Source organism: Neoarius graeffei, chromosome 17 (genome assembly GCF_027579695.1).
Source record: "Neoarius graeffei isolate fNeoGra1 chromosome 17, fNeoGra1.pri, whole genome shotgun sequence".
Taxonomy (NCBI): domain Eukaryota; kingdom Metazoa; phylum Chordata; class Actinopteri; order Siluriformes; family Ariidae; genus Neoarius; species Neoarius graeffei.
The window spans coordinates 45,747,108-45,771,797 of record NC_083585.1 but is presented as its reverse complement, the minus strand read 5'-3'; the positions used below and the strand labels follow the sequence as shown (position 1 = coordinate 45,771,797).

At 42.8% G+C, this 24,690-nt stretch overlaps 1 protein-coding gene across 1 annotated transcript in view; it reads left to right on the top strand.

Moving 5' to 3' along the window:
* ptbp2b (polypyrimidine tract binding protein 2b) overlaps positions 1–21,310 on the top strand; it is a 68,915-nt gene extending 47,605 nt beyond the window's left edge. Inside the window, exons 9-15 of the mRNA XM_060944302.1 lie at positions 6,597–6,712; positions 13,806–13,839; positions 14,353–14,445; positions 14,647–14,863; positions 15,029–15,106; positions 16,619–19,635; positions 19,754–21,310. Of these exons, the coding sequence (XP_060800285.1) occupies positions 6,597–6,712; positions 13,806–13,839; positions 14,353–14,445; positions 14,647–14,863; positions 15,029–15,106; positions 16,619–16,748 (668 nt within the window). The 3' untranslated portion in view covers positions 16,749–19,635; positions 19,754–21,310. The remainder of the gene's footprint in view (positions 1–6,596; positions 6,713–13,805; positions 13,840–14,352; positions 14,446–14,646; positions 14,864–15,028; positions 15,107–16,618; positions 19,636–19,753) is intronic.
* Positions 21,311–24,690: the final 3,380 nt, after the last annotated feature.

Genomic DNA, 24,690 nt, shown 5'->3' with positions numbered 1-24,690 from the left:
TTCTGCTCTCGGATTCTCAGACACAGCGCAAGCGTAAGCTTTCACCACCAGTGCATGCAAAACAGTGCAAAAAATCTAAGTCTTTGGAGTTAGAGCATAAAGTGGAACTGTTCTCATCTACAGTGGAGCGTCTGCTGCCTCTGCTTGCAAGGCCCCCCCCTACAGCAGGGGCACAGGTAGGTACTGTAGAGGAACAGCCTGCACTGCCTGCCTCCTTGTCGCCCGTTGGCTCATATTCTCAGCCACCTGACCAAGAGGAAGTGATGTCTGTGGCTGCCTCAGACACCTTTTTCAGTCATCCTTCTTCCTCGGCGCAGCCACCAAGCGAAGTCCTGCCAGGTGTTGAGCCCCGTGATTCGGGCAGTGTTGTTACCTCTGGGTGATCTGGGGAGTCTGCCTCAGTGGTGGGTTCGGTGGAGGCCACACTGAAGGCTTTGCTTGCACGTTTGCAGTTGGACACCCCAGCGCCTCCTACCGGATCTGAGAACATGTTCCTGCGCCGTGTTCAGCGTGCCTCTCTGGTAATTCCACAGTGTCGTGACTTTTTACTTCTGTGGTGGCCTCCACCCTGGAGGTTGCTACGAAACCTGCCCGTCCAGACCAGATGTCTCGCATGCTTGCGGCAATGCAGGACCCCGGTGCTGTTGGCTTGGGTAGCATGCCAGTAGTCGAATCAAGCATTGCTTCACTCATTGTGTCTCCCGATGAAGCACTTCGGGAGCAGGTGCGTTGCCCTAACGCTGAGTGCCACCACACAGACAAACTACTTTCTCGTGCTCACAACTCTACTGCCTTTCTTGGCAGGGTGTCTAACTCGCTGGCACACATGCTTGTTATGCTGCACTCGACACTCAATACATCATCGGCAGACCCACTGGCGGCTGAGGTACTGGAACTTGCACTGCAGGCTATGGGTGTCATTGCCAGCCAGTGTGGCACTACCTTAGGCACCTTGCTGCAAGCCCGTCGGCAAGTGTGGCTGGCTCAATCGCCTCTGCCAGAAGTATGCAGGAACAACCTGAGGCACCTCCCACTGGCACCTGGACAGGTCTTTGGGCCAGCAGCACAAGAGGCTCTTGACAGACGTGTGTCTGTTACGGAGTCTCGCTCCCGTCATGTGGGCGTAGCACCCACCTTCAGAGCTCCACCAAATCCTTCTGCCTCATGCTTTAGGCATGTGGCCCCTAGAGCTGCACAAAGGTCTCCCCATCGACCCCAGCAGCAGGCCCCCAATCCCCCATCTCCCTCGGCCAGGCAGGGTGGCACTCAGCCACACGTGAGTTTTCGCCCTTTTTGACAGACAGGTTCTCCCCGCCGTCGTCGCCCCCCCCCCCCCCCCCCCCCCCCCAATCCCTTCCGAAAAACGTAGACGGGTCCACTGACAGGTCAGGGCCAGTGGCAAGAGTTTTTACAGGCAGCCAGCTAGTGCGTTGGTGTGAAATGACCAACCAATGGCTACTCACCACCCTTCCAGAAGGGTACTGCCTGCAATTCCGCCGCCGGCCACCAGTGCATTCGGGTGTGAGGCAGACCGTTATAACCAATCCAAGACAGGCAGAAGCCTTGTCGAGAAAAGTTCAGTTGTTGCTACAAAAAGGAGCCATAGAGATGGTCGACCCCATTGTTCGCCCAGGGGGTTTCTTTTCAGTTTTTCTCGTTCCAAAGAAAGACGGCGGGTTCAGGCCGATTTTAGATTTAAGAAGGTTAAACCGTTTCTTGAAGGTGCTTCCTTTTCGAATGCTACGAACAACAGATGTACTGCAAGTGGTCACAAACCAGGACTGGTTTGTGACTGTAGATCTTGAGGACGCCTATTTTCACATACCCATTGCCGTGGACCACAGGCGCTTCCTTCGTTTATCGTTCATGGGAAAGATTTTTCAGTTCAGAGTTCTCCCCTTTGGACTTTCTCTGGCGCCAAGAGTGTTCTCGAAATGCGTCCAAGTAGCACTAGAACCCCTTCAGAAGGAGGGTACAAGAGTGCTCCCTTACTTGGACGACTGGCTTCTTTGTGCGGCCTTGCCCGAACAGGCCAGGGAACCTGCTCACCGGTTGCTACTACACATTACGGCTCTGGGGTTCAGGGTGAACCAGAGGAAGTGCAAACTGGTCCCAGTCCAGGCAACACGTTTCATCGGCCTTACCCTGGATTCGAACACTCTGCTGGCCAGTCCCATCCCAGACAGAATAAGTTCAATTCTCACTGGCGTGAACCACCTTCGTGTCGGGGGAACTCAGCGTTACGTTTCTCTCCTTCGGCTGTTGGGGAAACTCTCAGCGGCCTCAGTAGTCATTCCTCTGGGTCTTCTGTGGCTAAGGGCTTTTCAGAGATGGCTTCTTCAACTGTGTCCAGTGAGAGACAGGCACATGAGGGTGAGAATAACACGCCGTTGCATGCTCATGCTAAGACCTTGGTCCCAGGCATACTTTCTCACTCGTGGAGTTCCACTTGGTCCCCCACCGGGACGGTGGGAGGTTATCCGGACAGATGCTTCCCTCATGGGTTGGGGTGGAGTCTGGCGTTGGCAAGGTGTGAACAGCACCTGGGCTGCTCCGTGGTGCACGTCCCACATCAACACACTGGAGTTGATGGCGGTGTTTGACGTTGCGCCACTTTCAGGAAGTGCTGCGGGGCAAACATGTATTGGTACGTACAGACAATATGGCAACTGTTTTCTATATCAATCATCAGGGGGGCCAAGGTCTGTAGCTGCGCTTCAGGTGGCTCACAGTCTCCTAGTATGGGCTCAGGACAACCTCCTTTCCATAAGGGCATCTTATCTACCTGGTTGCCTAAACAGTGTGGCAGATGCTCTGTCACGCGGCAAGGTGTCTCAAGGGGATTGGAAACTGCATCCAGACACGGTGGAACAGATCTGGAAAGCCTATGGGAGAGCAACTGTGGACCTGTTTGCGAGCAGTCAGACAACTCATTGTCCGACATGGTTTTCCCTGGGAGAAGAAACGGCAGCATTGGGCCAGGATGCTCTGGCCAACAACTGGCCGAGGGCCATCCTTTATGCCTTTCCCCCTCTACCACTGTTGTGGAGTACTCTCTGCCGTGTGCACGATCACGGTCACCATGTGCCATTGATAGCTCCTCATTGGCCATCCAGGCCATGGTTCCAGCTCCTGCTGTCACTACTTGTGGGACCCCCTTGTCAGCTGCCCAGCAGGCCCGACTTGCTGACGCAGATGGAGGGCAGGATTCAACACCCATGTCCCGAACGCCTGAAGCTCTGGGTGTGGCCCTTGGGGCCCTGGGGCTACTACTGGAGTGTTCAGAAGGGACCAGGAGCACTGTGGTGAACGCACGTGCAGAATCTACCTGATGCTTGTATGCAGGCAAGTGGAAGGTGTTCTGTGATTTGGTGTGCAGAACGCAACATTGACCCCCCTAAGCTGTTCTGTTCCACAGATTTTAGATTTCCTGCAGTACCTTTTAGAGCTTGGCAGGGCTGCATCTACACTTGAGGTGTATGTTGCAGCACTAACAGCCCACCGTTCAGAGGTTGGAGGTGTTTCACTTGGGTCCCACCAGCTGGTGGTAGCCTTTTGAGAGGGGCAGTTCGTCTTAATCCTCTTCATTTTGTGCGGAGTCCGTCATGGGATCTGAACACTGTGCTCGAATCCCTTTGCTTGCCTCCTTATGAGCCCCTGGCAGCAGTTGACATTTAAGTGGTTATCTGTTAAAACAGCTTTTCTCCTTGCCATCACAACAGCCCGGCATGTGAGTGAGCTACATGCCCTCTCAGTGAGGGCTGTTTGTCTTCGTTGGGGCCCCATGTTTGACAGTGTTTCATTGTGGCCTAACCCAGCTTTCCTCCCGAAAGTCTTATCTCCCCAGTTTAGCAACCAGCCGATTTTGCTGACCGCTATACCGGCGGACAGGACGGACTTGCGTGCGGAGTTGTGCCCTGTCAGGGCTCTGAGGTTTTATTTTGATAGGACGGTAGCCTTTCGTACGACAGACCAATTGTTTGTATGTTTTGGTGGCGCTCCGAGAGGAAGGCCTCTGTCCAAGCAGCGGCTCTCCCGTTGGGTTGTGGAGGCAATCACCCATGCCTATGAATCTATGGGACGTACTGTGCCCTCTCCTGTCCGCTGCCATTCGACGCATGCTCAGGCAACATCATGGGCAGCTCTCCGGGGTGTACCACTCTCTGACATTTGTGCTGCTGCAACTTGGTCCAATACATGTACATTTGCCCGGTACTACAGGCTGGATGTTGTGTCCATGCCATTGCTGTGTGCAGCTGTTCTTCCAGAAGGTGGTGATTCTCTTCTGAATTCCTCGTGACTGTGTTGGTATTCGTCTTCCACTAGTGCTTTTAGCACCGCCCTGGCGGTCTGGAGTGAAGGAAATAGAACGCTGGTTACGAATGTAACTGTGGTTCTATGACTAAGTGGAAGACCGCCAGGGTCTTTGGTCACTCGGATTGCGCGAGAATGATCTTGAGGCCAGATGACGTGGGATGTTGCCTTATATAGGCAGGCACATCATACGTCATGAGATGACAACTTTTGTATGCGACTCTCGAAACGCGCGGATGCAAAGATCCTTCCACTAGTGCTTTTAGCACCGCCCTGGCGGTCTTCCACTTGGTCATAGAACCACGGTTACATTCGTAACCAGCGTTTTCTGCTTTGTTGTTTGACCAAAGATGGAATTGAACAATTGTGCTTACAATGTGACTCCCCAAGCAGAGAAAATAATAATTAAAAACTGTTGCATTGGATTCTGTGTGAGAGACTTCATTCACATTTTCACATTTGTTACATTGGATTCAAACGTTGTGACTGTATTCTGATTGTCACATAGTTACAAGTTTATCCGATCCTTATGTTGTGTTCTGAGTGTGTGAATGCCTGTCAAGGAAAAGAAATGAAGTACTTCTACTAGAATAGTGTTTTCTGGTGAATGTTCACAAGAACAATAAGTTGCATTAAATTATATAGTGGGTTTTTTTTTTTTCCCCAAAAGAGTACGTTTTTGCGTCACTTTAGGTTTGGTCTTTAATTTTTTTTTGGAACATGGTATGAAAGTCTTAAAGTCTTAAATTTAACTTGGACAAACCTGTAGACACCCTGTACTCATTTTCAGAGGTGAATAGGAGATATTTAGGTGTGGAAAGTACTCTGCATTGTTCAATTTATGGTATTTGGTTTTTTTTTTTTTTAAATGTGCTTGCAAGTGACCGCGCGGTGCTGACATTGCACAGCGTGGCGGAGCGCCACGTATCCATGCTTTGGGGAAAGCCCTGCTGGCGATAGTTGCTGGCTTTGTGACCACCACTGTTAGACCCAGCTTTTTGAGCTTCTGAAATGATAAAGGACAAAATGTTTATCAAGATCACTGTGGTAACATTTTATACCAAAATATAAGATTACAGTTGAGGTCAGAAGTTTACATACACTTGTCATGGACATAAATATCACGGCAGTATCAGGCTTTCGCTGATTTCTTTTAACTGTTCTTCTGGAGCAGAATGATTGTACAACTTAGATCTTTAATAGGGGGAAAAAAAGAATTTGTTGCACAAGTGTTCATTTATTTCGGGATTTCTGAAACTAACACGGTCAGAATTATACATCCGGCACACTGAATATTAAGTGCCCCTTAGCAAGTTTCACCTTCAACAGATGCTTTTGGTAGTCATCAAGCAAGCTTCAAAATTCTGTATATTTGACCATTATTCTTGACAGAATTTATATAGTTCAAATAAATTTGTTGGTTTTCTGGCATGGACCTGACTTTGAGGCACAGTCCATATATTTTCAATAGGGTTGAGGTCAGGACTTTGGCAAGGCCATTCCAAAAGCTTAATGTTGACCAATTTCTGATCCAGTTTCCTCTCAGCTGAAGGTGACAGTTTGGATCTTCCAGACCTTGGCAAAGTGGCTACACCTTCCAGTAACTTTTATGTAAAATTGTTTGAACTGATGATCTTGGAATCTGCAGTTCTTTAAAAAGGGCTCCGAGAAACATTCCTGTGTTGTGTAAATCTCTTTCTCAGATTTGCACTGAGCTCATTATATTGTGTTTGTCAATCCAGCAAGTGCTCTTAAACAGATGCTGTTTACTAACAGGAAGTTAAGAGGCCTTGGCAAGTTAAGACATTTTGGTATTTTCAGCACCGCTGAATGTGTGTGTGGTTTTTTTTTTTTTTGACCCTCTGTGTATAATTTTCACTTTTTGATTTCAGAATACCGAAAATAAATTAAAATAAACCCAAAATAATTACTTGGGGCTCCAAATTAAGTGAGGCTAAGTTTCTGTATTGCAGCATATATAGGAAGAATTTGCACAGCGACACTTTCTCAGACAGAGATGGCATCAAAAGATGGTGAACTGCAAGCTGAAGAAACTGATAATACACAGCTAAAGCAGGACGTGAAAACCGATGCATTTGTCTCTATATGTTTCTCAGTACCATCTTATCTATGTGAAAATGAGCTGTGGTGCGAGTACTTTAGCTGTAGTTTAGTCAGAGGGGTTACTGGAAATGAACGTTTGACATTTTAACTCTTCTCTCAGTCTCTTACTTTTTTCCTCATTCTTTTTTTCCTGGTTTTTTTTTTTTTTCTCTCTCTAGGGTCGATCAGTCCTCTAAGTGCGGCGGCTGCAGCAGCAGCAGCAGCTGGGCGAGTCGCTCTGTCAGGACACTCGGCGGCTGGTGCAGTGCTGCTAGCCAGCAATCTCAATGATGAGGTCAGTTTATCCCACCCAACACACTCTCACACTCTCTCCTTCCTTTCTCTTTCTTTCTCTCACATGCGTGCATACACACACCCCTCTACCTGCTATCCCTGTTCTCAGTCATGGTCAGTCAAACCTCCAGCAGACTCTGAGTCTACACTTTCTTTGTGTTCAGACATCGTCTGCTAAGGAATTTTATTCATTTTAAGTTCAGAGGATGTTCTGCGATTTTTCAACATCAAGTTTATCCAGAATTACACTTGTGTTGGTACGTTTTATACACCCTTTTATAGAGTTTTTCAGTGATAGGTTTTATAATAAAATGGAGTTGAAAGAAGAAAAGACTGAATGAGAAGGTCTTAAGAGCAGCCTATATTTGGGTTAAAATGTGTAACAGCAGTATATGACATTTTAAAAATGACACCTTTATACTCAGATAACATTCCAAGACAGAAAACAGATTAGCTTGGCATTGTGTAAACTGCCTGCCCCAAAATGTACATGGTGCAACTGAGCAACACCATTTGTACCTACGTGTTCATTAAATTGCAGAATGGTCTGCTTTAGTATATACAGTATCTAAGCAAATCAACCTGGAACTAGCCTGGCAAGCCAGACTAAATGTGAATATTTAGTCTGGCCTCGATCCATAGACATTCCTGAAGGGGGTGGGAGGAACAAACCGCTGTCTTTCAAACTGTCTGTGCGTATAGGCCAACGCTCTGACCAATCAGCGCAACAGTGACTGTGACGTAGTCAGAGCGACAGAAAGCAGTGGGGGAGACCTTGAAATAAATAATTTTTCAAAATGCGTATTAATTAATAAACAGGTTCTAGATATTAAGAAGTTTGGAGATAATGACCACAAGTTTGGAGTCTGTACCACATACTTAACATACCCCCCCAAGTGTTTTTCAAGGGTTTGCTTAAACTGTTTTTGAGAGTTTTTATTTAGTGGTGTTTGGTGAAATAATTTCCCTTAAATTTAAAATAACGGGAAAATAAGAAACAATCAAAAAGTAATGTTTCAAAGCTGTTTATTAATTCTTCGTACTGCACAAACTAGCCCATCCTTTTGGCTACGAGCGGAGCCAGCTGGTAGATCAGACTTTTGCCATAGCCAGTCGGCAAAACAGTGAAAATGTCCTTCTTGAAAAGGAATGAGCGGAGAGCCTCTTCCTGCTCATGTTTCAACGAAAACTCCAAGTCTAATTCTTCTAAAACTGATTCCAAAGCGGAGTCAAACGCGCGCTGTTCACTAGCCGTAGCCATCTTTCCTGCTGTGCTTTCTCCAGCGTCGCACAGCCTTGTCGTCACTCCTGCAAAAGCCCGCCCAAAGAATCCAAACAAAAACCTTGCGTTGTGATTGGCGGGCACGATTTGATGCCCGGGGTGTTTGTTTATATGGTGCGAGGCTAGACCCACTCGCTAGGCAAAAATATTTTTGGCCGCTAGGCGGGTGGGTCTAGTTTACTAGGCTAACCTGGAACTGTATTATCTTCCAGTGATCACTTCTAATGTACAATTCCACCTCCAAACATTGTGCAGCACCACCTACCAGAGTCTGATGTTTATGCAGAGTGACGACATGCTGAGAAAGTCATTCCTGCTTGGGGATAGCGACTGTTCGAGGAAAGCCACACTGATTAACACAGGATATTTAATACTCATGTGGCTCTATGCATTTAACACAGTCCTTAGTAACTGCTTTATCCTGGTTTGAATGACTAATTTCTTTATAATTTGGGAAATGGAACCATTTACAGTAAGTTTATTAGAAGACATTGTAGCTTTGTACAAACAAAAAATAATAACCGCAGAAACAGACAGGATGGGTCAGAGTTCCTGCAGGAGCGGACTGTCGTGCGGTTAAATAAGAGTCCCATGCAAACCACATAAGCAAGTCTAAGATACTGAACACTTTGAAAATGCATTTTGAGGTATGCGAGATGAATTAGACGTGCAGTTTACCAATCTTAAACTTTCTTGAATGAGGGTTTCTGTTTGAAAGGTTCTCAGTAGGATGTCTTGGTCTAGTCTAGGTTATTATTCTGTGCGTTTGATTAAGTTGATAACATGCTAGGATTTGCAGCAGAGTTAATATGATTTCGGGGGACACATGAGGTGAAGGTTTTGGAGGAGTCAAGCTGGAGAGAAAAGGGACGAGAACCAATGGAAAACGGAAGCACGAGAGGATTGGGGGGAAAATGCCGTGACAGAAATACTTTTTAAATATTACATTACAGGCATTTAACAGACACTCTTATCCAGAACAACATGCAACAGACTGTTACGCACATTGTAATTATTTAAGCTTTTCGTAGAAATAGGAAAATCACAGCTTAGTAACAGAGAATTTGGTAACCAACAGACATGTAACAAAATATGTAATATTTGCAAAATACATTTTGAACAAATTTACAAAAATATTATACAAAGTTAACTATAACAATATTTGCAAATTACAATACATACAAATATTTATTATAATGTGCTATAATTATCAACTAGTAAGACATCAACAGGCCTGGTGAGTGTTATAATGTCCTTAGCTGCCTGACTCGAGTCAGTTGGTGAGTCCAGAGAGATGATAAGGTGAATCCATGATGTAATCCAGAGGGATTATTCCTGACATGTATCAGGGTGTGTAACTCGTACAGCAGATCGCGTAATGACTAAATGCGTGTTGCATCAGCTCCTAGAATGGTCACCGGCCATGCACGCGAGCTACAGGAACAAGAGATGAGTAGCGGCAGCGCGAGACCGCAGATCAACTTGATAAAACCGTGTATTCCGAAGGCGTCTGGCTGAGATTAATTCGTGTTTGCTCGCTCGCGAGACCACGATGTAGAAGGAGACGCAAAAAGGCACGTGCACTCAGTGTCAAACAGGAAACCAGTCTTTTTTTTTTTTTTTTTAAACTCAACTACAACTGGCCCCCTAGTGTTTAACTCAATTACATCTAATAAATACTAAACAAAACAGCTATACATACACAGATTACACAATGACATACTGCAAATAATATGAAATTGTCTGTTTATAATAAAAATATAGGTAACACATACCAAGTACAGCCTGGGGAGCAGTTGGGGGTTAGTTGCCTTGCTTAAGGGTACTTCACCCATTGTTTCTGGTCCAGGGAATCAAACCGGTGACCCTTTGGTCCCAAAGCTGCTTCTCTAACCATTAGGCACTATTGAAAGTCAGTGGTGAGCTAACTATCCCATCATACACCATGACAAACCTGAAAGAATGACACCCTGTTGTCTTGGCATCATCATCCTTCTCCTTCCCGTACCCAAAAAAAAAAGTGTGAATTTGGCTGAATTGTTCTTTTTAAAGCTAAACCCACCATATGACTACTGTAATTTTGGTCAGTGACGCTTCACATTTTAGTCATTTGTATACAACTTGTCAAAAGAGGGGGGGGGACAACCACCTTTTGCACTTGTGCACAAAATGCAATATTGATGTCTGAGTTAAACTTGATGTTGAAATATAGTAGAACGTCCTGCGTCCTCATAAGTGCATTTGTCCATCCTGTCGCTGCTCATGAGCCAAATGGTTTCTTAAACAGTTGCACAACTACAGCCAAATTGAACTGATGTATTGACACCAATGATAAATGACAAAACACTGTCCCTGTGTCCGAAATCGCTCCCTACTCACTATGTAGCAGGGACGCCATTTTGTAGTGCTGTCCGAAACCTTAGTGAGGATTCTTTACACCCTATATAGTGCACTCAAAGTATCCCACAATGCATCATGAAAAGTAGCATACAACCAATGGTCACTAACCAAAGCAATATATCCCATCATGCATTGCAGTTGCGCTGAAAGAAATCAAATTAAAAGTCTCAAATTTGATTTAATAAAAGGCAGCGGCAAAGAAGAAATTATTCAGCCTTGAGTTAAAAAAAAAAAACTGAAAGATGCAGGTACTTTATATTGATTAATGTAGGAAATACGCTCAGTATAATATGTATTTATCACAAAAACACATGCATGTATTTATTATTTTTGAAAACCCACCAGCTGACTGATCTGGCACGTTTTAATTGCGCAACAGTAATGGTGTAAATACCAGCGCAACGGAGTAGTGTCCGAAAGCGTTTTTTCATTTTACCAACGAGCTCACTATATAGTCCTCTGTATAATAATTCCCTATATAGGGAGTAGTGAACGAGTAAGCGATTCCGGACACAGGGTGTCGTCATTATGACAAGGGAGAAAAGGTGCTGCAAATATCAACCGAGAAACTCCTCAGCCTGCGAGCTGTTATCCTGTCCTTAAAGAGAACAATAAATGTCAATATTTCAGGTTTTTGGATTTTAGAGGTTTTAAGAAACCGTTGTTTTGTTGGCTGTGCTGTTTAGAGATGGTAGACATCTTTTTAAAAGACTGAGCAGCCTTTTATTAGTTTAGATTAGATTACATTGGATTCAACTTTGTAAGTGAGCAAAGTACAAAGGCAACAAAGTAAGTGTGCAAGCAGCATTGTGTGTAGGTAGGGTGGTAGCTCAGCAACGTGGACCACAGTAATCGGACAGTACAGCGCACAGAGCAAAGGTGCAAAGTGGAACGGAGGTCGTAAACACGAATCCGTTGAAATGAGTGAAATCCAAAGATCCACGCACGGCACAGAAATTCAGCCAACATTGTCACAAAGCAGCTTTACAGAAATCCAGATGTACCGTAGGTTTCGAGGCGTAATGAACAAGCCAGTGGCAAGAAAAAGCCCTGAGATGACGTAAAGAAGAAACCTTGAGAGGAACCAGACTCAAAAGGGAACCTGTCTTCTTCTGCATGACCCTGGATCGTGGATTATAAATCATTGCATAATACAGTCAGACAGAGCAGAAACAAACTACTAAATTTATTGATGGGAAGTGGAACGTTGGCAGAGAGATTGTCAGACAAATACGTTGGGTGAAACGGCTGCTTTTAGCTCTTTATTCTCTGTGTATCTCATGGAAGGCTGTGATAAAAGAAATGTATAAAGGATATTACACAGTGGTGTGAAGATATGGGATAGGATTCCCCCCCCCCGCCATTTTGCACTTTGCTCAATAGTGCCAATATTGGCGTTACTGGCAGGGGGGGGAATAAACTTAAAGGCGAAACATTCCTTGCCACCGTCGCTGCAGGCTTGCTCATTGGGGATAGATTAGGGATAAAATTAGCTCATGTCTTAAGTCATTCAAATTCTGTAAAGCTGCTTTGGGACGATGTCTAATGTTAAAAGCGCTATACAAACAAACTTGACATTCACGCTCAGGTTCTGCATAACCTCAAGACCTATATTGACGTTAGTCTTAATTTATCACATCTCGTATCGCCGTCACATAGAATGTTTACCCATTTTGTGCAGCCCAAGTGCTCAGTGGTTTTATTAGTACTGGCAGTGGTGGTGTAGTTGCTAGTAAAATGGTTATTTCCTACTCCAACCCCTGTTGTGTTTAATTTGGCTCAAAACTGAAGTTTTTATCCAAAGCACTTTATAACTAAGACAGGATACAGCTAAGCAGTTGAGGGTTCAGGGCCTTGCTCAAGGGCCCACAGTGGTACTTAGTAGTGCTGAGATCTGATTAATTGGTCCTTGGCTCCATTAAAAACAGCATTTTGGTGCTGAAACGAATCCGAACTGCGTCCTCTGAAGCATTTCCAGATGAGGCATGAGCACTTTTAGTTGAGAACGGTTATTAGTTGATATTTGTGGCACGTTTCATCTTTTGTGTGTAATTTATTGTTGGTCACATGATGTGCAGTGGGCAGTTTGTACATTCTCCACCATCCTTAATGAGCTGTTTTAATGTAATTTCAGTATATTTCCAACTAGCTTAATGTTTTGGGTGTAAACGAAGTGATAGATGTGTGAAGATGTTTTTTGCACATAAATATACTGGAAGCATTTCTTGATAAATTTCTCGGAAAAATGGAGGGTCTCTGTGCATTCTGTACAAGTTTTGACCACTGTGCCTCTCTCTCTCTCTCTCTCTCTCTCTCTCTCTCTCTCTCTCTCTCTCGTTGCTCTATTGCTCTGTCTTGAAGTAATATCTAACTGTCTTTTCTCTCTAAGCTGTAACTCCTCTCTCCTTCTCCTGACGTTCCACTGCCTCTCTCTAAGTTATTCAGAGTTGGTATGAAATGTGGTAGCCCCACCCCCGCCTCATCTCTCTCTCTCTCTCTCTCTCTCTCTCTCTCTCTCTCTCTCTTTCTTTCTTTCTGTATAAAATCTCCCAATAATGTGTATTTTCCCCATCATGTGTTTTATTTTATTTTTTTCCCCCCCAAACACTCCTGTGGGTCTGTGGTCTTTTAAAAATGACGTGACGTTTCTATTTGATGCCCATAACTCTGCAAGGTGGTTTTCATGCCCATTTCCTGCATGGCCTTATCACTCTAATTTAAACGCCCCCCCCCCCAAAAAAAAGGCTTGCATTGCTTTAGAATCAAAGCTACCTGTTTTTCGTTCTCACCGAAAGCTTCAGGTCCCCAATCTGCCCTGTTCTCTGCATGCCCGCTCGCTTTTCCCATTCCTGGGTAAGGCTACAACAGAAGTGCCTTAATCCATATTTGGTCTTTGGAGACTACATTTGGCACAAGTACAGTGACGTGTGGGAGCAGGAAAAAACAAACAAACAAAAAACAGAAGAAGAAATAGAGAACCCTGCCATTTTTTTACCTGTGTACTGACCTGTGTATATTATTTTTGTCCTCCCCTTCAACTCCATTTTATTTATTTATTTATTTATTTTGCTTTCACCCTTCCCCTTTTCTGCCTCTTCCCAACCCTTAATGTCCTCCCCAACCTCTTTTCCTCTCCACCTCCTGTTTCTCCCCAATCCCCTTCCCCATTCCTGTTCATGCTTTGTGCCTGAACAACACACACACAAAAAAAAAAAACCCAAACAAAAAACCCAAACAAATGTTCCTCCACGGACCAACCCCACCCCAATTAACCTCCCTGACCCATGCTCCATGGTCACTTCACCATCGTGCGGGAAACCACCCTCCGTTATGGATGATCTGTTCATCTTCGCTCTACCTCGACTCTTCTCTCTTCCTGTCTTACGCTGCTTGCTCTTCTCTCCTTCTAAAGATGGTTACGCCCCAAAGTCTCTTTACCCTCTTCGGTATGTTATTGTTGGCAATCTACCTCCTTTTTTTTTATTTATTTATTTTATTTACTTCTTGATTTTTTTTTTTTATGTTCTTACATATTTAATTTGTTTTTTGTATTTAGTTAATATGAATATCTGTAATTCAGGAGACACTTTTTAATTTACAAATTTGTTTTTGTCCATATTTTAATCAATACTATTTTGGCCTTTTGAAGTCTATCTCTATCTTGCTCTGTCTGTTCTCATTTACAGCTTATTGTAATGCATGGTTGATGATTTTGCATGTAGGCTTTTGTTTTTAACTTTTCCATATCACATAGCTCCTCTGTATGGGAGGGTGTATCAGAATTTTTTTTTTTCCTTTTTCTACTCTATAAACACGCTATGATGTATTGTTTTTGTTTATGATGCCATCTTCGTGTCCAGGCTCCAGCCTGTAAAGTACTAACTTGTCCTTCATGGTTCACTCCTCTCTTTGGCTCGTCATTTCCTCCTACCTCCATCTGCCTCTCGCCACAACTGAAGGTGTGTATGGGGATGTGCAACGAGTCAAGATCCTGTACAATAAGAAGGACAGCGCCCTCATCCAGATGACAGACGGCAATCAGGCACAGTTAGGTACGGCCAAATAACTGCAATGGGGTCCAGAAGGCAGAGTTGATAGTCTAATTATCTATAGCACAAAATTCCTGATTTAAGCTTTAACTCTCTCTGAATGTCTCTACATTGAGGCTTCACTGAAAGAATTTACAAGACGACATCATGTTTCAGTCTGTTTTTCCATTTAAATGACGCGTTTTTCATTTCATTTTGCTCTAGCTATGAGCCACCTGAATGGCCAGAAGATGTTTGGGAAGATCATCCGGGTGACCCTTTCCAAACATCAGACAGTGCAGCTTCCTCGAGAAGGCTTGGATGATCAGGGCCTCACTAAAGACTTCATCAATTCACCTCTTCACCGTTTCAAGAAGCCTGGCTCGAAGAATTTCCAGAACATCTTTCCTCCGTCAGCCACACTCCACCTCTCCAACATCCCGTGAGTAGAAAGAAGAGCTGCTTAACTAGTTCAGAGCTCATCAGCTAGTTTGTAGTAGGTGACTGGAGGTCTTGGAACTGCCACTTTGGTTCCATCTCTTCAGGAAGTTCATGGATGCAATGTCCATCGATGTCGAGTCAAACATGAACATTTGTCTTTCCACAGTGAGAAGGTGAATGAAGAAGACCTGAGACTTCTCTTCTCCAACTCTGGAGGCACAGTGAAGGCCTTCAAGTTCTTTCAGTAAGAACTTTCAAGCATTGGTTACAGGATGATGTGCCCTATTTAAACATGCACATTATAATGCATTACAACTTCATTGTTTTTATTTTATTTTTTTATTAGTTATTATACATATGTTGCTACTAATACATAAATGCTTTACACTACCGTTCAAAAGTTTGGGGTCACCCAGACAATTTTGTGTTTTCCATGAAAAGTCACACTTTTATTTACCACCATAAGTTGTAAAATGAATAGAAAATATAGTCAAGACATTTTTCTGGCCATTTTGAGCATTTAATCGACCCCACAAATGTGATGCTCCAGAAACTCAATCTGCTCAAAGGAAGGTCAGTTTTATAGCTTCTCTAAAGAGCTCAACTGTTTTCAGCTGTGCTAACATGATTGTACAAGGGTTTTCTAATCATCCATTAGCCTTCTGAGGCAATGAGCAAACACATTGTACCATTAGAACACTGGAGTGATAGTTGCTGGAAATGGGCCTCTATACACCTATGGAGATATTGCACCAAAAACCAGACATTTGCAGCTAGAATAGTCATTTACCACATTAGCAATGGATAGAGTGGATTTCTGATTAGTTTAAAGTGATCTTCATTGAAAAGAACAGTGCTTTTCTTTCAAAAATAAGGAAATTTCAAAGTGACCCCAAACTTTTGAACGGGTGTGTGTGTGTGTGTGTACGTACGTGTGTGTGTGTATATAGCCGAGAACCACAGATAACTTCCAGAAGTGGTGAGAATGACCTGGATATACACTATATTGCCAAAAGTATGTAGACACCTTGACCACAACATCCCATTCTAGATTTAGTCTTCCTTTGTTATAACTGCCACTCTTCTGGGAATCTAGCTTTTCACTAGTGAGGTCAGGCACTGCTGTTGGGCAAGGAGGCCTGGGATACAGTCAGCATATTTATCCCAAAAGTGTTCAGTGGGGCTGAGGTCAGGGTTTCTTTACAGAGTGCACAAGCTCTTGTATTCCTTGGCAAACCATATCTTCATGGACCTCATTTTGTGCACAGGGGCATTGTCATGTAGGAACAGGTTTAGACGCCTTTGGTCGAGTGAAGGGAAATCTTGATATTACAGCATACATGGACAGCTTGCGTATGCTTTCAATTTTATGGCAAAAGTTTGGGGACGAGCCACATGTGGCTGCGAGGGTCAGGTGTACACGGTATACTTTTTGCCATATAGTGTACCTTGTGTGTTCACTCCGAGACCATAGTCTTGCACTTGCATAGTGACGTATAACTTGCCTTCTGTTCCACCCCTTATAACAATCGGATGCAGTGAGAATCGCCTGGATACTACGCATATGGCAACAGTGTAATGAGGAATAGAACTCCTTCTTGAACTTTGGACTCTTGTAAATGTATACCAGATGAAATGAAAGTAAACACAACATAGTCAAATATGCAGCACAAGATTGCGATTTGGAACTTGTGCACTTTTGTGCAAATTTGTGCCGCCAGTTTGACTGTCCGTGTCTGTTTTCTTTTCACACCAGAGATCGCAAGATGGCTCTGCTGCAGATGGCGACAGTGGAGGAGGCCATTCAAGCCCTGATCGACCTCCATAGCTACGATATGGGCCGTGGCCATCGCCTCAGAGTCTCCTTCTCTAAATCCACCATCTGATGTGTAGCCTGCACCCTTTTCTCGTCCCCTACTCCCTGTGGAGTGTTGAGTGATAGTTCATTTGGATCAGTCATTCCTGAAGACCATATTAGAAACATGCAGGCGCCATTGCTCGCTCTTTCTCAGTATTTTCTCTTTCTCCTGCTGTTAACCATTTGTTGCTCCCATAAAAAAAAAATGTGCCTTACTTATATGAAACCACGTCATCCCCCCCCCCCCCAAAAAAAAAAAAAAACTTCCTTGACAGACGATATAGCAGTGTAGGCACATTTCCTTTGTTTGTGGTAAGGCGTTTTTTCTTTTTTTGTTAGCCCGGATCTTGCCCCACCACTCTGACCTGCTGTTCTGTAGGATATTAAATGTGGTAATTTATCTTTTGGAAAACCACATTGGAGCGTTTTCAGGCCGGTTTTTATTGGCTTGCTTTTTGTCTGTCGGATAGCGTCGAGTTATGAATCGCTGAAATACAAGTGACATAGTTTAATGAATAACCACCTGCTAGAACACATTCTGTTTTGTATATTTGTTGTTTGAGCTAACAGTTTTAATGCAGTTTAAAATTTTATGCTGGAGACCCTTTAACTAACGCACACTCGAGTAGAAAGGGATTTTTGATGAACGTTAACAGCTGGCTCTTGGCAGTAGCGAGGCCAAGCTAACGGTTGTGTACGTTTGACCGAGGTCCATTCAGAATCCTCATTAGCGAAAGCAGACAGTTGTCTGTTAGTTTAGATGATGTTTATCAGGCATGACCTGATCACTATAAACACTGCAATCAACTCTTACCGAAGCAACCTGTCCTTGAAATGAACTCTAATTAAAGAGCATGGAAGGAATCCGTCCCTTTGTTTCTGATCTGTGCATGTTTTCTCAAGATCAAATAGTTTTAATAAGGTAATGAACCAAATGATTCGGTTTGTAGATGCAAGAGGGTCTAAAGGGGACAGCTAAAGATGAAACCTTTCAATAATAAGGAACAATGATGCGTTTGTACTAATTTTACCTGCTAAACAACTTGCTAATTAGCTTCCGTTAACTGTACAGATACCCCATTATTCTTAAATAGTTTCATGATGTGCAGAAGAGCTTAGGTAGACTCGAACCATATAAAATGCGTTTTCCTATCCAGGATTATTGAAGATTAAAAATTTAAATACTCCAAAACATGGAAGAAGGTCTATAGTGCATGAATTAAATGAATACCACTCTCTTTTGTGTGAAAATGACATTGAAGTCACTCGGCAGATCAAATCCCACTGCGATCATTACTTGCACCCACACAGACCGAACACTTGTACTGGACACCCACTGTTTGACACTCTTGTGTAGGTCTAGAAAACAAATGATTAATTTTCTTAAAAACGTCCTGATTATCCTGTAATTTCTTTTTGATGCATTTGTGTGAATTGTGCTCCTGAAATAGACTTTGAAATAAGTTTTGGTAAAAAGTTTTGTTTGCTGTTGACCGAATCTGATCACACCTCAATCCTTTTGCTAAGTTTTGTGATGTCGTCGTGAAGCATACAAACCCTTGGATGTGCACTACCAATTAAATGTTTGGATGCACCTGCTGAAAGTTGGGTTTCTTGATTTTTGGAATCTTCTTAACCAGCTTCATGAGGAGCTTTAAAGAAGAAGAAGGGGAGGCTTTTCCAAAACTTCCTAAATAGTCTGAGCTCCTCAGTGTTCTAAATGGAAATAAGATGGAAATGACTTGGAGTATTTATTTATTTATATACACACACACACACACACACACACATATATATATATATATATATATATATATATATATATATATATATATATATATATATATATACAGGGTGTCTCAAAAAAATGTACTCACTTTGAATGACGAGAAAACCTTTATTTATGAACATAGTGAAATGGAATAGCTTCGAATACAGAAGACAAATGTAATTGAAGAATCATGTTCGCAAATGTTCAAATTGATGACCATTATTGTCCAGACAACGCTGATAACGCGCACCAAGGGATTCGCAAACATCACAAAACAGGTCATTAGGAATATCGCGACATTGTCTTTCAATTTCCAGTTTCAATGCATCAATTGTTCTTGGTTTGGTGCGATAATTTCCTGCCATGCTGTGATTAATTAATTACACCTGCAACACAAAAAAGGCAGCATGTTAGGGACAGTTAAAGTGTGAGTACAGTTTTTGAGACTGTGTGTGTGTGTGTGTGTGTGTGTATATATATATATATAATATAGACTATTCATACATTTGACTGGTAGTGTATAACTATTAGGACCAAAGCTGCCGTGCCTTTTGACTTCTGCATGTTGTATCAAGCTAGTTCATTCAACATTGGTTTTCATTTCAACAGAGGGGAAAAAAACAGTCAGGATTTATCCCAGGCAGTAAACATTTGTGGGAATTCTCCAGTGATATTTGCTGTGTTTTGAAGGCTGATGTTCGTTGATGTACTATGTGTTGATTAAATAATCTGTGGTCTGAGGTTCAGAATTATGGAAGGGCTGTGTATATTTTCTACATGGGTTGTTTTTACATCTACAAATTCAGTGTGATTTGGAAGTGATGCGATTAAAAGTTCATTTTTTTCTACCAGGCTCATGCTGTATGCTCCGTGTGTGCTTGTGCGCTTTCTCCTTCTGTAGCATGCTCAATAAACTCCTATCACTCTGTATTCACCTCTCTGACTCTCTGCTGTCTCTCTCTCTTCTGCTCTGATTCTCTCTGCTCACACTGGACTACACAGGCAGGTTTCTTATTCTTTTATTTATTCTCTCTCGATTTAAATTTTGCTAGGCTAGTCCAGGGCTCTGTTCTGGATTGTACTCTGACTGAAGATGGAGAGATCACTGGAAGCTGATGGCAGGAGTTGGACTTGGAGTAAATGTGTAAGAATTTAAAAAATTGTAATTGATTTTATTAGTACTTGAGAAAAACCTTGACTTGAAGCTAGGAGGTGGTTTTATTTTTTTGCATGCTATAGATCTTGAGTTTCTCTTTTTACAGCCTGATTTGCAATGGATAACTCAAATGCTCGGACAGCAAAAAGAAGGAAATCTGTTATCTCTAGCAGTTGCAAGGATGGAAAAAGAAGGGGGAAGTCCAATCATTTAATTCCGTCCCAGTGAAGTGATTGGACGGCCTACCTGCCTGTCTGCTTTCCTACCTGTGCCCACGCTGCCACTGCACTCGTTGTGCGTGACCTTGTCTTCCACAAAGCTACACAGATTGTATTGCTAAAGTTAGTGAGCTCGTCAACAGCTGTGCGTATTAACGATACCTGTCTTTGTTGTTTACATTCATTATGATAATTTGAGGTGTTTTCTTGCATGTGAATGAGAGATGCGCTACACTCCTCTCCTGAACATTCTCTCTCAGGGACTCGCTCTCAAGCAGTAATCAGGCAGTGTGTGTTTTGGAGGAGTGGCATTGGAAGGAAGGGGGTGGGATACTTTTTTTTTTTCCAATTTTTTTTTTCCTCTCTCTGGTTTCTCCAAAATTACCTACCCTAACCCTAGCTTTAAAATACTGCCACACATTCGGTTTTCATGAGGTTCCACCCATGACAAGAACAGGCACTCTTCTGGCTTGGGCATGCAAGTGTATTCATGCAATTTCAATATACATCTCAAATGTAAATGTATATCAGCAAAAGGGGTAAATCTATGGAATAACCTTGATAAAGAATTAAAAATGTGTGCAGTATTAAATGCCAAAAAAAATTTGCATGATGCATTTGTCTGTATATAAGAGAGGCCTACCTATCTTAAGCTTCATATATTTTAATTTTGATAAGGCTTCTTGGTAGATATGGTAATTTTACATTTACGCTTAGTTGACGTATTTTCCCAAGATTTATTGCTTTTACTCTGTTTTTTTTCTTTTCTTTAAAAAGGGTAGGCAAAATAAGCTTCGGTTTCAGCCTACACCTTTTTGGTGCCTTTCTGATTTAGCTGCCCTGACTCTGTTTGTTCCTTGTGTAAATGGACCGAAATAAAACTACTACTACTACTACTAATAATAATACGAATAATAATAATAACCTCGAATCAGTAGTCAGCATGCCCTCTTACCAGTACTGAATTCCCAGAACAATTGAAAATATAATTTAAAGCCATGTAATGTTTATTTAATTTTTCTCTCATTCACTTTTTTTTTTTTTTGTAACTGCGGCCCGAAGACACCCCGGAAGGCCTACCAATCCATTATAGTGCACCCATTTGCATGCGTTTGCACATATCAAGGAGTAATTTATTTTAGCTCGTCTATCCAGGAGCATGTTTTTGGGAGGAAACTGGAGGAATCCGTGTGGGCATGGAGAGAAACGTACTGAAACTCCACACAGGACCTTGTCACTGTGAGGCAACAGTGTCATTTTTTTTTTTTCTTTTTTATTTATTTAGACAAGTGATCAGCATACATGAACATCAAGACTGTTAATGCAATTTGTGGTGTCTGTTTTGTAATGCTGAATGCATGCCAGATTACAGTCAAATGTTTAAGTTGTTTACATATCCGGTGAAAATGGTCAAATAAATGGACTTCTTCCTGTTCAAGTATCAAGCAGTTCAAAAGTTAAAATCTGTGTGGCAGCTACTTTAAGTACAGAAAGTACATGGCCTTGGTTACTTTCCCCCAGAGCTCAAGTCACACTTCTGTTTTCTCGGAGGCCTTTTTGCTCTCGTTGCCGAGAGTGCTGATTGATTGTTCTGTCTGCTCATAGCTCCACTCTTCCTCTCACTGGTCAGGAAATCACTGAAACTCTGCAGTACATGGGTTTCAACTAAAGTGTTCAATCAGTTCCCCTACATGAATAAATTTGTGCGATGCTTTAACAGTACAGTAATATAACAGATATTCAGGTCTTTATTAAAAGCATATAATTTTCAGACAAAAATATTTGTGCTAAATGTCAGTCACGTGTAAAATTAATTTTTTTTAAAACTATTACTCTGATGTGAACAAGTAAGAGAAGTATATTGCCTCATCTTTAGTGTTATGCAAAACACTATCATTTGCGCACAAAATTTGTACATCAGGTCTCAATAATGTAGAACGTAAGTCTCGTTATCTCTAGCCGCTTTATCCTGTTCTTCAGGGTCGCAGGCAAGCTGGAGCCTATGGGTGAAAGGCGGGGTACACCCTGGACAAGTCGCCAGGTCATCACAGGGCTGACACAGACAACCATTCACGCTCACATTCACACCTACGGTCAATTTAGAGTCACCAGTTAACCTAACCTGCATGTCTTTGGACTGTGGGGGGAAACCGGAGCACCCGGAGGAAACCCACGGGGAGAACATGCAAACTCCGCACAGAAAGGCCCTCGTCGGCCACAGGGCTCGAACCCGGACCTTCTTGCTGTGAGGCGACAGCGCTAACCACTACACTGTGCTGCCCAGAACGTAAGTCCATCTTCAAAAATTAGCCATGCAGGTCAGATATGAGATGTCTGTACAAGTCAGCCTTCAAACTTTTTCAGTGCAAGCTGGTTTGAGGGGTGTGTGTGAGGTTTTAGATCTAAACTGATAATTATAACAGACCTGCCAGCCTTGACGGAATTTTGCATAAGGAGCTCTGCATTTCACCTTCAGAGTATGCTGCTATGAGTTAGCACTCACAAACGCACCCGAAGAGTCGTCTTCCTCCACTGAAATTGGCAAATGAGCCAACAGAAAATGTACATCTGTAATGACTGACAATTGAGTGGATGTTCTGAACTCTCCTATATGAGCCGGTACCCCAGAAGCAATTAACACCCCTGTTCTACCATCTTGCATGATTGATCATTGGAGTTTTTGATTTTCTTGCTTGAAAGATACGACACCCTAGCTTTCTGCCAAGATAAATAAAGTTTTAAGTTCATTAATGCTAAATAAAGTCCATTTATGTTTGATATTAGGCAAGTATATAATTGACATCAGTTAACTACTGTATATTTAGCTTAAAATGAAGCAAAGAAACTTTTCAGGCTGAAAGAGGAAAAAAGATTAGATTTTGGTGAGAAAAAAAAAATTAGGCCAGTGAGGTGTCAAAACTATCCATCTGTTATCTGTAGCCGCTTATCCTGTTCTACAGGGTCGCAGGCAAGCTGGAGCCCATCCTAGCTGACTACAGGCGAGAGGCGGGGTACACCCTGGACAAGTCGGTGTCAAATCTAACATTTTACAAATAGTTTTAGTGATGGTTATTAAGTGACTCCATATTAATGGCCATGGATTTGGCAAGAAATATTCAGCAAGTACATCTGGTTGTAATGGTCAGGTGTCCACATACTTTTGGCCATATTTTGTGTGTAGTGTATACACACACAGAGTGGGGAAAATAATTATTTGATTCCCTGCTGATTTTGTAAGTTTGTCTGATTGCAAAGAAATGAGCAGTCTATAATTTTTATGGTACTTTTATTTTAGCAGATAGAGACACAATAGCAACAAAAAAGTCCAGAAAAACAAAACGCATTATATAAAGGTTATAAATTCATTTGTATTTGATCGAATGAAATAAGTATTTGATCCCCTACAAACCAGCAAGAACTCTGGCTCCCACAGACCAGTTACTGTATGTGCCCATGAGGCACACAGATTAGTCTGTCACTTTAAGAAAGTACTCCTAATTTCTACTCATTATGGTTATAAAAACACCTGTCAACAGAATCAACCTCTCCACTACCATGGGCAAGACAAAAGAACTTTCAAAGGACTTCAGGGACAAGATTGTAGACCTGCACAAGGCTGGAATGGGCTACAAGACCATCAGCAAGAATGTTGGTGCAATTATTAGAAAATGGAAGAAATATAAAAAATGACCATCAATCACCCTTGGCCTGGAGCTCCATGCAAGATCTCTCCTCATGGGGTAAGGATCAGCCCAGAACTACACGGGAGGAGCTTGTTTATGATCTCAAGGCAGCTGGGACCATAGTCCCCAAGAAAATCATTGGTAATATACTACGCTGTAATGGATTGAAATCCTGCAGTGCCCACAAGGACCCCCTGCTCAAGAAGGCACATGTACCGTACAGGCCCATCTGAAGTTTGGCAGTGAGCACCTAAACGATTCAGAGAAGGCTTGGGAGAAGGTGATGTGGTCAGATAAGGCCAAAATGGAACTCTTTGGCATCAACTCAACTTGTGTTTGGAGGGAGAGAAATGCTGAATACAATCCCAAGAACACCATTCCCACCATCAAGCACGGAGGTGGAAACATTACGCTTTGGGGCTGTTTCTCTGCTAAGGGTACAGGACGACTTCACCTCACTGAGGGGATGATGGATGGGGCCATGTACCAGGAGATCTTGGAAGAGAACCTCCTTCTCTCAGTCAGAGCACTAAAGATGGGTCGTGGATGGGTCTTCCAGCATGACAATGACCCAAAACATACGGCAACAAAGGAGTGGTTCAAGAAGAAGCACATTAAGGTTATGGAGTAGCCTAGCCAGTCTCCAGACCTTAATCCTATAGATAGTTTTCACATGACGTCACAGAGTCGGGGATTCCCTAGTGGCGGCCATCTTGCGGGTCAAGCTTACCGTACGGGTGATTGAGCACACATTGTAACGCGCGAGTACAAAGTCTTCAAAAGAACCTAAGCAGGCTATTTAAAGCTAGCAATGGTGCACACCTGTTGTATTCACGGCTGTCGTAATAGGTCAGATGATGAAGTCAAGCGGAACTTTTATGGAATTCCCACTGTACGGGAGCACAAAGGCGAGCAAACAAAGAAACTCAGCATACAAACGAGAAATCTATGGCTTGCAAGAATCAACCGCAAGGATTATCAGCCTTCCAAACACAAAGTCTGCTCCGATCATTTTATAAGTGGTAAGTTGTTTAAATAATCAATTGTGTTTAAGTTTGTTTTTTGGAAACCAAAACATCATGTAAACAATCTCTGGAAAATGCCTAACTGGAACCGCTGAGTGTACGTTTACATTGTAATGT